The 12,882-nt window shown below is 41.4% G+C and overlaps 2 protein-coding genes across 2 annotated transcripts; both read right to left on the bottom strand.

Annotated features, from left to right (window-relative positions):
* Positions 1-1,419: 1,419 nt before the first annotated feature.
* LOC306793872 (ADP-ribosyl cyclase/cyclic ADP-ribose hydrolase 1-like) lies at positions 1,420-6,191 on the bottom strand. The gene is made up of 8 exons (XM_079291667.1): positions 5,960-6,191; positions 4,783-4,909; positions 4,541-4,676; positions 3,460-3,542; positions 2,614-2,687; positions 2,380-2,466; positions 2,122-2,205; positions 1,420-2,036 (listed from the first exon to the last, which is right to left on the bottom strand). Exons 1-8 carry the CDS (start codon positions 6,136-6,138, stop codon positions 1,979-1,981), a joined length of 828 nt encoding a protein of 275 aa, XP_079147793.1. The 5' UTR covers positions 6,139-6,191; the 3' UTR covers positions 1,420-1,978.
* Positions 6,192-7,463: 1,272 nt separating this feature from the next.
* On the bottom strand, positions 7,464-11,463 carry LOC306793870 (ADP-ribosyl cyclase/cyclic ADP-ribose hydrolase 1-like). The gene is made up of 10 exons (XM_079291665.1): positions 11,351-11,463; positions 10,927-11,036; positions 10,695-10,818; positions 9,673-9,796; positions 9,427-9,562; positions 8,450-8,532; positions 8,236-8,309; positions 8,058-8,150; positions 7,766-7,852; positions 7,464-7,602 (listed from the first exon to the last, which is right to left on the bottom strand). Exons 2-10 carry the CDS (start codon positions 10,976-10,978, stop codon positions 7,503-7,505), a joined length of 873 nt encoding a protein of 290 aa, XP_079147791.1. The 5' UTR covers positions 10,979-11,036; positions 11,351-11,463; the 3' UTR covers positions 7,464-7,502.
* Positions 11,464-12,882: the final 1,419 nt, after the last annotated feature.

Raw genomic sequence — 12,882 nt, 5'->3', positions numbered from 1 at the left:
CCAAGGCCAACGCCAGCGCTGATGACTTTAGTTGCAAATCATGAATGTAACTTTAAAGTACAACGCCAAATACGTGTTCATTTAACAGGTGTCTTTCTAGAAGATTAGGTTTCACTAAAAATACATATGTGACTTAAATAGATTATTAGACTTATAGACTACTTTTGGTTGGAGGCAGTTTTATTTGGAGCCTATTGATATTATGCAGCTGCAAGACCACCTAAACCGAGACCAAGTCACGACCAAGACCAGAGGGAATAGAGACCGAGACAAGACCAAGACCAGAGGGAATAGAGACCAAGTCACGACCAAGACCAGAGGGAATAGAGACCGAGACAAGACCAAGACCAGAGGGAATAGAGACCAAGTCACGACCAAGACCAGAGGGAATGTAAACCGAGACAAGACCAAGACCAGAGGGAATAGAGACCAAGTCATGACCAAGACCAGAGGGAATGTAAACCGAGACAAGACCAAGACCAGAGGGAATAGAGACCAAGTCATGACCAAGACCAGAGGGAATGTAAACCGAGACAAGACCAAGACCAGAGGGAATAGAGACCGAGACCCCCCCCCCCCCCCCGCCCAAAAAAAGACAAATAAATCGTTTAAATTCCCTTTAATTGAAAGTCCAGATAGTTGTGTGGAATCGCCACATTAGCACTTAATTATCGTCTCAGAAGTGCCACACACACTAGTAGCGTAGTGTTGGTGCGGTGACTGAAAGTGTGACGGTGATTACAGTACTTGTCGCAGCACCCCATGCTGTGGTTTTTACAGAAGGGGCCTTTCTTCATGTAACACCTGTGCAGTGTGTTCCCAGCACCGACAGCAGCCCGTTTACGGTACGTGTGACACAGCAGCAAGTCCCTAGAAAGGAAAGAGGTTATTACTGAGCTCCTTCTTCTTCCTGCCACAACAATCTCACTCTAAAAGATTCACACTCTGTGTCACACACACACGCCTCCGGTTCACACACATCACAGATACGACATCTTGTGGCCTGCATCTACAAATCTGAATTCAAAAGCAGGTGGTATTTTTATGAGCACTTTATATTCTCTTCAGCGGTTCAGTGGGTGGGTTTGTTTGCATACATCGTCGTCTGACCTTCGGCCCCAGATTCACGTGAATCAAAAAGAAAAGGAAAATAATGGAAACTCAACTGAGGTTCAAAGTGTACACATACATGTCTGAAAGTTTGTGTTTGTGTGGTTCGAGAGAAGAGCTCCTACTGCTTCAGTATTTTATCACAAATATATTTCAAGTTGTGCCTTCAAACACCAGAAACCACGATTATATTTTTGATATAGAAATGAGAATCAGGCCTAGAACATTTTAATTTAAAAAAAATATTGCACCGTGTGACCATAAGTGTAAGCGTTACGTCTGAAGGAAACCAGCATGAAGATAGATGTGAGGCTCCTTCAATGTGCCAGTCTGTTTTTAAATGTCTGACATGTGTGATGGTTGAGAGTCATAGATCTCTATCACGCCATAAGGAATAACTGTATTAAAGGGTTTTATTATGTTCTCTTGTGTTGTACAAACTGATATCCGTGCACCTTCCTACAACATGCCATGAAGGTCCTTTTCTTAAAGGTATCTGTGAAAACAGCTGCAGTGACATGAAATATGATTTCACACAAACAATCATATCACCCTTCACAATCCAAAGACAATTTCAAAGCCTCGTATTTTAACATTTTATATAAAAACATTTCAGATTCTGCCACCAGGTGAGCAGCTTGTCAGTGGAGTTAGAAAGCAGCACCGGTGTTTCCCCCGACGGGACACGGCGCTGTCATATTATAAAAATGTGTGAGTGACATTTATACAAAACATTTCATATTACTGGCCCACCGGTACAAAAACAAGGGTCTGCATAATAACAGCACATTATCCAATATAGAAAGACTTTACAGAGATGAACTTCACAGCTGCTTATTATCGTGTCTTGTATGATCTGATGTTGAGTTCACCAACAGGCTCCACAGGGCTTCTCTGGATTAGAGCTGCACTCCTGGATCTGAGCTCTGCAGAGAGAGAGAGAGAGAGATAATGTACACGTTGACATTCAGGTAGTGGTGGCGTCCTCTCACACAAACATGCTGAACGTACTCGGACACTTCCTTGCAGTCGTACGTCATTCCTTTATCCAGCTCTTTCTGCAAGTCCTTTAAAGATGCATTTGTGCAGTTTGTCCTGAGGAGGAAACAGAAAACATGACTTCAGGATCGACTGTCTCAGTACGAGTTTGTATCTGAGCCACTGCGGAAGAACAGACGGAACACTTGTGCACTCATCACACTGAAAGATGAACAAGCAAAGAGGAGGGTCATGTTGCAGAAGTCTTGAGTACGAGGAGGACGAGCTTACACAAAGTTCTCCTGCGTGACCAGAACAACATTCAGGCGTTTCACCCTGGGGAAGTCGAACCGCTTCACCTCGATGCTCGCAAACACGCTGACAATGAAAGAGCACAAGTTACTCAGCAAAACCCACGTGTACTATATGTTCTATGTGATCCACAAAATCAGTCTGATGAGAATGCAAAGAAATGCCAATTGTTTTTTTTTGGGCTGACAACACAAGAGGTGCAGAGAAGCTCACCTTGCAGGATGGAACGGTGTGGCGATGGATCCGTTCAGCATTGCTGTCACGTCACCACAGGCTCCATCTGCAAACTACACAGTTACGGAGCATCACTGTGATTTATTCTGGGTTTTGTTTCTGTCCAACATTAACTCTGTTTTAACTTTGTTTTTGGTCGCAACCCTCTTTCCCGTTGTATTCCACAGCATCTTTTGATGTGTTTTGATTGTAGTTATCGGTTATAAACGCAGCAAAAATTTGAAGATTTTACAATTTGTCTTGCTGCACTTTAGACTTCCTGATGCAAGGTTGGGTTTGCTTCATCACACTAACTGCATATCTGTTGTACTTTCTTGAAGATGCCAGCAGCAGCTAATGTTGAAGACATTTCAACTATTCGTGTTTTTATTCTCTCATGCTTCAATTTTATGCAAAACCCTTTGTTTTCCATGCTGCCTATGGTTCGTTTTGTGTCTCTGCGTGTCCATGGTTTATGTTGGATTGAATCTTTGTATTTGTGTTTGTTTGTTTTGGTGAACGTGTGAAAAAAAAGGTGTTTCTGCGTTGCTCGTGTTGTCACTGATTAAAACCCAGACAAGCCAGAGCAGGGCTGCTCTGAGTGCGTGGGTTGCCACTGCTCGCTCAGGAGAGAGCTCCGCAATGTGGCTCCATGGAGACGGACACAAAGCCTCATTGACGGAGGACCGGGCCGACTGACCTTTTTCTTCCCTCCGCTCCACCGCGATCGCTTCAGCACAGGAGGTGTTTCACCTCGTGCTCCACACGTGTTATTCGAACCACGGCTTGATCCCACAACTGTCGTATCGTTGCCAGAAAACGAGAGAATTCTTGTTGATGACTTACAGCGGCTGAGACTCTGTTCCAAAAGGAGCGAACAGTGTTGTTCGCACAGTCGGTCCATCCCGGGCAGCCGGTAGTGAACGTTTCTAGAACGACAAAAACGCAGAGTCGACACGTTTTTTTTGCATTTCAACAAAACAAAACAGAAACCTCAGGACATCACACACTGAGACAGAAAATAAGTGGGAGAAACAAACACGACATCGACAAACAATCAAAACTTTGCGCATAAAAAAGGAAAAATGTATAAATGAGCAAAAGTCAACTAGAGATGCTATCAGCACCATAAAACAACTGTGATGCATATCATGGAATACATTTCAGATCTTTGCCCAAGATGCAAAACTGAGACAGCTGATCTTATTCACATGTTCTGGAAATTAAATCAATTCAATGTTGGAGATTCTTAAAGAGATTATTGTGTTGTTCACCTAAACTAGCCTTACTGGGCGACACACCTGACACCCGTCTTGCCAAAAGAAACAAGTTGCAGTTCCTCAAATTGCCTCATTGTGGAAATTGACAGCTGTTGTGAGTTGACTACGAGATATGTTTAACGTACGTATGCATCTGTGTAGTTACATTTCTGTGTACAAATGTGTGTACATTTTGTGTTTAATCCACCAAATGTATTATGTTTGTCTTGGGTGGGGGGACTGGATTTGTGATTATTATTATTATTATTATTATTATTATTATTATTATTATTATTATTATGTATCAATATTGTGTCTAACAAAAATTGCATAAATAAATTGTCTTTAAAAAGAACAGATGAAGAAGCTTCTTCGATGCTTATGGCCCTTTTTTGTTAACTGCTGATGATTTTTGATGATATTTTTGGTGCTATGACTGCAAAGATGAGGATGTTCTCAATACCAGCAGGATTAAATAGCATTAGACCTCCAAGAGAAATGTAAACGTTGTTCTTTTTCTTTTCTGAGAGCTTGAGCTAATTTGGGATCTGTTGCAAGCCAAAGGGCATGGAAGACCTTGCTGCTATCTTTCAGTGTCCTTTATCTCTTAATCTATTTGGTAGATGATGATATACACTTTGCTGTGAGGTGTGGATGAAGAGTCTTACCACTGCTGCCCTCCTTTCCACACCAGGTGAGCCCATTCAGCGCCGATCCCAACAGAGTTTCCTCCACGGTGTAAAAACAATCTCTCTTCTCAGTGAAGTCATGGACCACATCCTTCGTTTTGCTCCAGAATATCTTCTAAACACCCCCCCGACACAAAAAAAAGCACAGATGCTGAACGTATTGTGCTGCGTTAGAGTGGATCATGTGCACGACAGACAGTCTTGTGATGAGCGCTGTTTACTCTGTTGCATTCAGGCTTGAAGGGGGCCGCGGCCATCAAAGGGTCATAGGCTTCCATGGGGACCTCACACGGGTCCAGCCCTACGTAGGCTCGCTCAAACACACCCCACAGCTTTTCACAGTCGTATCTGCAAAATAATGGAGAGTCTGGTAGATGCTGTGTATGAATCACAGTTTATTTATTATATTTGTTGGCGTTGGGAAAATAAACGATTTCAAGTCAGAACACATGGGCGTGGTCGAGAAGCAGTTTCAGCTTAGTTTTGATGCGTAATGGTGGCGAATATTAATGTGCTTGTGGATCAGCATGCTGGGGGAATTCATATGTTTTGAAGTACAGTTTATTTGCGAATATAAATGAATTTGAATAACAGAAACAGGGCATTTCCTCCCTCTCTCATGTGATGTTTTATTTCACTCTACACTAGTTGGAGTTTGTTTTGTGAAGCTTTGTTTAAAAAAAAGTGCTTTATGAATAAAATGATTGTCATTGTAAAGAAACGATGTGAAAACTGGGCCAATGTTGAACGTGTCCAATTTTTATACAGTATGAGAAACACAGCGGACCGACACAAACAGCGTTCAGAGAGGAGGCCAGTTCAATAATCATTGATCAGAGTAACAAACTGACCAAACATCTGGACTGAACTCCAACATTACATTGAGTGTCTCACCTCCCAGAAAGCACTTATAATGATCTTTCACTCTTCATTCTCTGACTCACATGTTAATATTGCTCAAGATTGCAAGCACACACCCTAACTTATCACTATTTCACAATATTTGTTTGAAAGTAGAATCAACACCCTGCTCTTTGCACATGTAGACTACCAGGACACTTATATAACCCTATATCAGGGATAAATAAGGTTATGCATCCATCCAGACAGCTGTTTCTGTGATTCACTTTACCCTCATTGATATGAATGGGGTGGACAAATAATAGAAACACCTGTCAGTGTAATGCATTCTCAGTTCAACAGCACCACAAACGACATTCTCCTCCAAAATAACCTCGTGTTAGACTGCATTAGTTCGTGCATTGTTAGTTAGAATCTGAGTTTGCTGACTTACTGTCAACATTTATCTTAAATAGTATTCAAAATGTACTTATTCTCAGTCTCCAAGCTGTGTGGTTCAATTCGTGACATCTGTACATCAACTTTTAAAACGCTTACCCCTTGAACTGCTCACACCTCTCAATGAATGTTGTCTTAAGTGTGCGCGTATTCTGCCGGACCGTCAGTCCCAACACGACGGCGAGGAGAACAATAAGCAGCAGGACAGCGACGACACTTAAAATAATACAGCGTCTCCTGCGCGTCTTCTCCGGAGCACGAGTCTCTCCACGCTCCATTTTAAAAAGCGCTTTCAAAAAAAGTCTTTAATCGCAGCTGCAGTCTGGCGGTCGACCCCGTTGGTTGTTGTCAATGATATAACGCTCGCTCGCGTGCTTCTATTTGTGGAGGAGCGCAGCAGCGCACTCCCTGAGCGCGCGCACGTGCGTTGGCTCGTAGGCTTGGAGCCAAACATTGTACTTTTTACTCCACTACATTTATATAAAGTTACTTTGCAGATTCAGATTGTTGGTAGAAAATATCACCAACAATATATGATGTGTCATTGCTGGTGAACACTACTTTACTTGTGCAAGAGTATTTCTAGTTTGGTGTTACTTTTACGAAAGTCTTCTCATGCAGGAATAAGTCTTTATTTTTGCTGACCTAAATTAGTGAAATGCATGATATGTATACAAACATGTAATATTTAAATATATGGAATCAGCCTACAATAAATCTGCCATGTGTTTGTTTTTATTGAACTACTGTAATTTTCATCAATGGCAGCCACAGCTTCTATGTGGTGCAAGCATCAACTAGTTTGGATGGTTCACTATCTGCGTCTCCTCTGCCTTTGTGGTTTGCCAACTTGTTTGCTCTTCTTCTTTTCACCTTTTATATAACGCATGCTGGCAGATTAATAACAGAGATATTCAAAAGGAGGTGGTACAGTGTGTGGGTGAAGTTCCTGTCATGAAATAATCAGCTGCCGAAAGAACTCAAAGGTCACGCAGGAGCTTCCAGAACGTGAGTGAACATGTTGTGAAATGGACAGACCGTTGAGTGTCAGCAACACTAAATAAACTGGTTGTTGTGTGCAAAGGTGTGTCACTGTAAGTAATTGTCCTGGGGCTTTGTTGATGAACCTGTTTCGGTGAGGCTTGGCCTCATGTGTCTGTGTCTCTTTGTGTCCAGGGTGGGAGAAGGGTCGCCGACAAGCTTTCTTGCCATACTCGGTATCTTCTTCCAACACTGATGTGAAAAATGAGCTGATACAGCAAAATGAACCTCAGTTCATCCAACAAATGTGCTCAGATTTAATTAAACACACTGATTTCAAATAAAGTAAAATACATCACATGCACAAAACTGAAAGTGGATTTCGACATAGACAGGACTAAAATGAGGTAACACACCGTAAGACCATCATCATGTCAGCTGATGTTTTAGAGTAAAAGTCAATAAGCACAGCAGGATCTCGTGGCTGCAGAAAACAGATCAATGTTGCACTTCAGGAGGTTTTCTGACCTAATCTGCTATGAAATAGAATCAATGAAAAGAACGAGGTGTAAACCAAGACACTTTAATTTAGGAAATCGTTTGAGCCTCTTGTTTAATTTTGTCCACCTTTAAATATGATCAGAAAACATCTGTGGGTGAGTCAGTTAAACGTGAGGCTGCTTCTGCGGGAGAAGCTGTTTGCACATTTCTGGCAGGAGGACTGTTTGGGGTTCTGCATACACTGAAGGATCATCAGGGTCCTGTGGACAAATATCATTGGCATTACTCATCAGGAAGTTCATTATTAACCCGTAAACATCTGTATCTGTATCACACTTTATCTGCCCGTCTGTCTATATCTATCTGTGTGTCGCTCTAGAGGAAAAACAACTTTTGTCCTTTAATTTGATGAACGTCACTTACTCATCGTTGTCTGTGCAAGTCCAGCGGAAACCTCTGGACCGGAGGATCTGGATCAGGTCTACAACGGATCCTTGACTACATGACTCTCTATTAAAGAGGGGAAAAAAAGGACTTGTGGATTTAAATATGAACCACATTTTGTTCAGTCAAAAATGATAAAGCTGGAACTAATGGCAATACAAATGGTTGATAATAATTAAAGTCATTAAAGGGTGACTTATTGGAAAGTGGTAATGATTTATGTGAAAGTAACTTTGCGCTCTTTGTTTACTGTAACACAACATATGCTCACATAAAAGGTCCCTCGAGATCGGTCACCACCTTTATGTTGACATAATCCACCCTGTGTGGGTCCAGACCGTCCAGTTCAACACTTCCAAACATGCTGTGAGTTTAAAAAAGAAGAAAGAAATATATATTTCATACATACTCAACACACACCTTTGCTAAAACAGTTGCTTCTTCGTTACCTTTTCCTATTGAAGGCGTTGGCAATAGACCCGTTCAGTAACACAGTGATGTTGCCACATGCCATTTCTGCAAACTAACAAACGGGTGAAGAAATTCACGTGAGAGCAATTATTCCACTGCTGTTTTTGGAGCAGTATGTTGCATATGAATGATAAACGACACAGCTGCGTGCACCGAACTGAAACATTTCAGCAGTTTGGACAGTAAACTCACATTTCCTGAGGCTTGCCTCCACAAGGAATACACCGGGTGATGTCTACATGCCGCCCACGCCGGACACGAACTGAAATCAAAACCTGTGTGTCAAATTCACAGCTATCAGTCAGAAAAAGTGTCATCGACTTGATAATATTCAAATGAGACATGAATGAATGGTGAGACAAACAAGTTGAGGTGTTGAGTTGATAATTGACATACAAATAAAATCAAATCCCACAGGCACATGGAAACATTTAGCAGCACATCTGCAGCTGCCTGAACCGTGATATTTAAGTTGGATCCCGGTGCTGCCAAGTGATCTGTTCTACATTTCTTGATTGTAAAAACATCTGGATAAAAGCACAATTGAATAAGCTTTCTGTTTTCAAGACTTTAAAAGAGTGGCTGAGGAAAAATTGGTATATCATTGATAACTCGGTATACATGTGGATCATTTTCAACAATTTCAAGATGCATTAACTGACTTTATAGCCACGTGGGGGCAGCAGAAACAAGTTGTGAACACAACATGTGACATATCACTTAGCAGTTACAGAACAACATCATTCATTTGGTGTTGTGTTTTTGTCCACCTGACAAATGTAACTCAAATATTCACATAATACTCACTCTTTTATTTTTGGTCTACCAACTCCAGAGAGTTATATCTGAATTGTTAGCTTCAGCCAGTAACTTTGTTTTTTGGGAGCTTTTTAGTTTTGTCATAGTCAAATTGTGGGTTGTACCTCAACTCCAACAAATGAATTCATGGTAAACGTTACATCATGATTGAGTTACTTTAGTGTTTTACCAACATGGAGGTCTCTTCAATGGATCTGATGGTTTGTGTCATGATTAATCGGACGGGAAAGAAGACAATTGCTGTTCTGCTACAGCCAGATGTTTCTCTAATCGTTGCTTTTTGAAAAGGCAATTCCCTCTTTTATTTAGTTTGAGTTGTCTCGTCGTTGTTAAAACTAGAAACGATCTACCAGAGTCTTCCTCTTGTCCACACCAGACGAGCTCGTTGAACATGTAGCCAACCAGCGTGTCCTCCAGGGTCCAGAAGTGACGTTCAACAGCGGTGTAGCTGTGCACCAGCCTCCTGGTTTTACTCCAGAAGAGACACTAGACACAAGGGAAGGGAAATGTAAAGCAGCTGAACTCAAAGGCCCTCCATCGAATGAGGTACTGGTGAATAACGATCAACATATATCTAACTTCAGAGCTCTTCTCACCCTGTCACAAGGCCACGTTTGTGGAGTCGCATAAAACATCTGATGATAATCCACCGTCACGTTGAAGGAGGACTGACGGACAACCGACTCCTCAAACTGTCTCCAGATGTCCTCGCAGTCGAACCTGCACACAAAGACAGTCAGTCAGTTGGTCGATTGACAGACAATTGATCTGCGACTATTTTGTCAATCAATTAATTGTTACACTTGCTTAATCAAAAGAAAAGTTGTTGTTTTTCAGTGCTGGTTGGAGAAACAAGACATTTGAAGATATCATCTTGGATTCTGATTCTTTCTTTACATTTTGTAGGCCAAGCAATTCATCTATTTATCATTAAACATGCCAAAATCCACTTGTTTCACCTGGTGTACGATTGAAAACTGAGATGAATTTGTTTATTTGGACAGTTGTCGGTTGGACAAAACAAGACATTTTAAGAGACGTCACCTTGGGCTCTAGGAAAATTAAGATGGACATTTTATAGACCAAACAATTACTCAGGAAACTCGTCGTTAAGCAAATCACCAGTCCCAAGAGCTAATGTTTGGGTTTCAAGACCTAAACAAGCCATAATATGTTCTAAATGGAATTGAATGACATTTTAAGATGTAAATCAAGTCTCACGCCCTTTTGGGATCCAACAAAAGTGATAACTGACTGTATCTACACATGCAATGACATATGAGAGTTTTGCAGCCAGAATTCCCCATAACATAAAACGTCTTTTCATTCAAAGCCTATAACAACATGCCCTCATTCCATCATAACCATTTCTGTTTCTTCCTACAGAATCGAGGAGAAGAAAACAACTCATTCAGCATTATATCAGGACAAGTGCCACTGCCCTTCATGGGCTGCGACGCCAGCCTGATGGTTTATTGACTTTTTGCCAGCCAAGATCCTTCTGCTTTGGGAGGAAATCAAGTCACAGGTGACAAAGTCAAAGGTAATTAAACAGGAGTCTCACTCGAGATTGTGAAAGTTATAACGTGAGTATAAGTCCTCGGGCAGTATACCTTACCTCAAGCTGGGGTTAACTACTGTGATGTAATTGTAGCACCTTCCAACCACAATGTGCTTAATGTTGGGGGTAGTCCCCAGCTGTGCGGTCGGTTGACCGGGGCAGAGCGGGAACATAATAAACCCTTTGAAAAGTGAACACAAAGATGGAGGAATGAACACTTTATCTATCACATGTGGGAGGGGCACATCAAAGGAGAGGAAAGACAAAGAAATGTGGGAAAGTTACTTACATACTGTCACGCTGATCATTACAAAGTCAACAGATGTTTGAGTGGAGCTCATGATAGTGAGACCCTGGACTGCCTCCGCCTCTTGCCGGTACACGCTTTAATCCACCTTACTGTAGATCAAAAGCAGTAATCAGTTTTTGATTTGACTCCAGGCCAGCAGCTACTTTCTCACGAGCAAACATGTGTGCTTGATTGACTGATATTTTCTCGTGGCATTTACAAAAACCTCCTCCCACGTTTTTTTCTTTTCTTTCAAACCTGGCAGCTTTTCCAGGAGATTGACACATAATGATGGCTGACCTTTTAGAAAACAATAAACGTCCCGGGAACAACAAGGAGATACACAAAAGATACACATTTTTAGTTTTAAATGATAGTAGTTAGCGCATGCAATCATAAACTGCCGTGAGAAGTAAATGCTCACCTGGTTCCACGCAGAAGGTGAACTTGCAATAAATGGCTTGATGCTCAGGTCAGATTTCTGTCGTGAGTCCCGTCGTGGTGCGATCGGATGCGTCCCCTCCCCTCAGGGACAATGGTTGACATGACCGAGAGACTTGTCTTCTAATGTCGACAAACACAGCCCACTGAGACATGCTACGAGGACAGACGAGAGGTTTGTTTTTCCAGCTTCCTGTCGCACAGAGTAGATCCACATGACTCCCATCATGGTACCAATTAGAATGTGTCCACACAGAGTGTACGCTGTTCTCTGGGTCATGGTGTGACAGGCTGGAGGAAGAATATGTGGTTGTCTTCATTATTGAATACCCTACATTATCATTATCATTATCAGTATCAAATCAATTATAGGGAAATGTGGACAGTGTGATTCAAAATGAGTCAGGAGTTGTTGAAAAAAGTAAATGTTATTTTGTAAAGTAGCCTACTTCTTTTTATTCATTTTTTAGGTTTTACGGGAAAAACGTACACTGACGACAGGAAAGTGTTCATACAGGATAATGCATCAATCACACGAGTCATGTTCCTTCATTCTTCATAGTTGGTACTTTACTTGCAATGCTTAAAGCTATTTAAAAAAAAAAATAATTAAAGCTACCACAAGGAACTTTTATTTTGTGTCGATTCTGGCGGTCCCTGTGGACAATAGCGGTATTGTTCTTGAGCACCAGAGTCCCTTTTTGGGTAATTTTACTGTCTGACATTCTCCCTTGTTGCCCCCGCAGCTGTAGTCAGATCTTTCCACGCTTTAACTGTATTTATTCACGGTTTGGCCCTTTGAATTAGCTGGGCGTAAGTAGGCAGTGGTCTGATTGTCCAGAGTTGGGGTGGGGGAGGGCTTTGTAGCTACCAGGAATAATTGTGTGAACAAGGTCCGGTGCATTGATTCGTCTCGTTGTGGAATTTAAGAAAACCAGATCTGATGTTTGCTTCATAAAATCAGCAGCTAATAAAAGTACCATCTGGTTGTTTTGTGACGTCTCTGCCAATGACCTCATACAATTCAGTGATTTTTTGGGAGGAAAATAAACATTTGCAACAAAGGCACTGGTGAGTTCTCTGTGCAGATATGGCCAACATCTTAAAAGTTCAACATCAGAGAAACATTGTCCATTAACTTTGAAAAAATGTTGGCATAGCACTCTAAAATAAGAGGATGAACATTCACACACCTGCTGTCCCTTCATTTGTTGTCTTTGTTATCTTCTCTGTGTATTTCTTATCATCATTGCAAATGACGGGAACCTCAATGATTGTCGATGCTTAAATAAAGGTTTAAACTATAAATGAAAATGATTTCCAGGAGTAATTTGTCCATCATGTCCAAATGTAATCCTGCAGACACCAGCTTTAGCAGGAACTATACAGAAACAGTTTTGAGTACTTTCTTTGAGTAGAAAGTGACCTGTTTTGGTGTTACTTTTGTTTTGTTAATATATGTATTTAAGGGATTTAAGGGATGCCTAAAACTTCTCATTAACCGCTTGTGATGGT

The sequence above is a fragment of the Melanostigma gelatinosum genome (genome assembly GCF_949748355.1).
Source record: "Melanostigma gelatinosum genome assembly, chromosome: 20".
Lineage (NCBI taxonomy): Eukaryota > Metazoa > Chordata > Actinopteri > Perciformes > Zoarcidae > Melanostigma > Melanostigma gelatinosum.
The sequence above is the reverse complement of the archived record's forward strand: the minus strand, read 5'-3'. Positions and strand labels throughout refer to the sequence as shown.

Excerpts from the sequence above, each read along its gene's own strand:
- LOC306793872 (XM_079291667.1), bottom strand. The coding sequence starts at position 6,138 with ATGGAGCGTGGAGAGACTCGTGCTCCGGAGAAGACGCGCAGGAGACGC. Across the intron at positions 4,910-5,959 it reads AGGTGTGAGCAGTTCAAGGG|ATACGACTGTGAAAAGCTGT; the intron begins GTAAGCGTTTTA and ends ATTATTTTGCAG. Across the intron at positions 2,688-3,459 it reads GGAACAGAGTCTCAGCCGCT|TTTGCAGATGGAGCCTGTGG; the intron begins GTAAGTCATCAA and ends GTAACTGTGTAG.
- LOC306793870 (XM_079291665.1), bottom strand. The coding sequence starts at position 10,978 with ATGAGCTCCACTCAAACATCTGTTGACTTTGTAATGATCAGCGTGACA. Across the intron at positions 9,797-10,694 it reads GTAGTTAACCCCAGCTTGAG|GTTCGACTGCGAGGACATCT; the intron begins GTAAGGTATACT and ends CTTTGTGTGCAG. Across the intron at positions 9,563-9,672 it reads AAACGTGGCCTTGTGACAGG|TGTCTCTTCTGGAGTAAAAC; the intron begins GTGAGAAGAGCT and ends CCTTGTGTCTAG.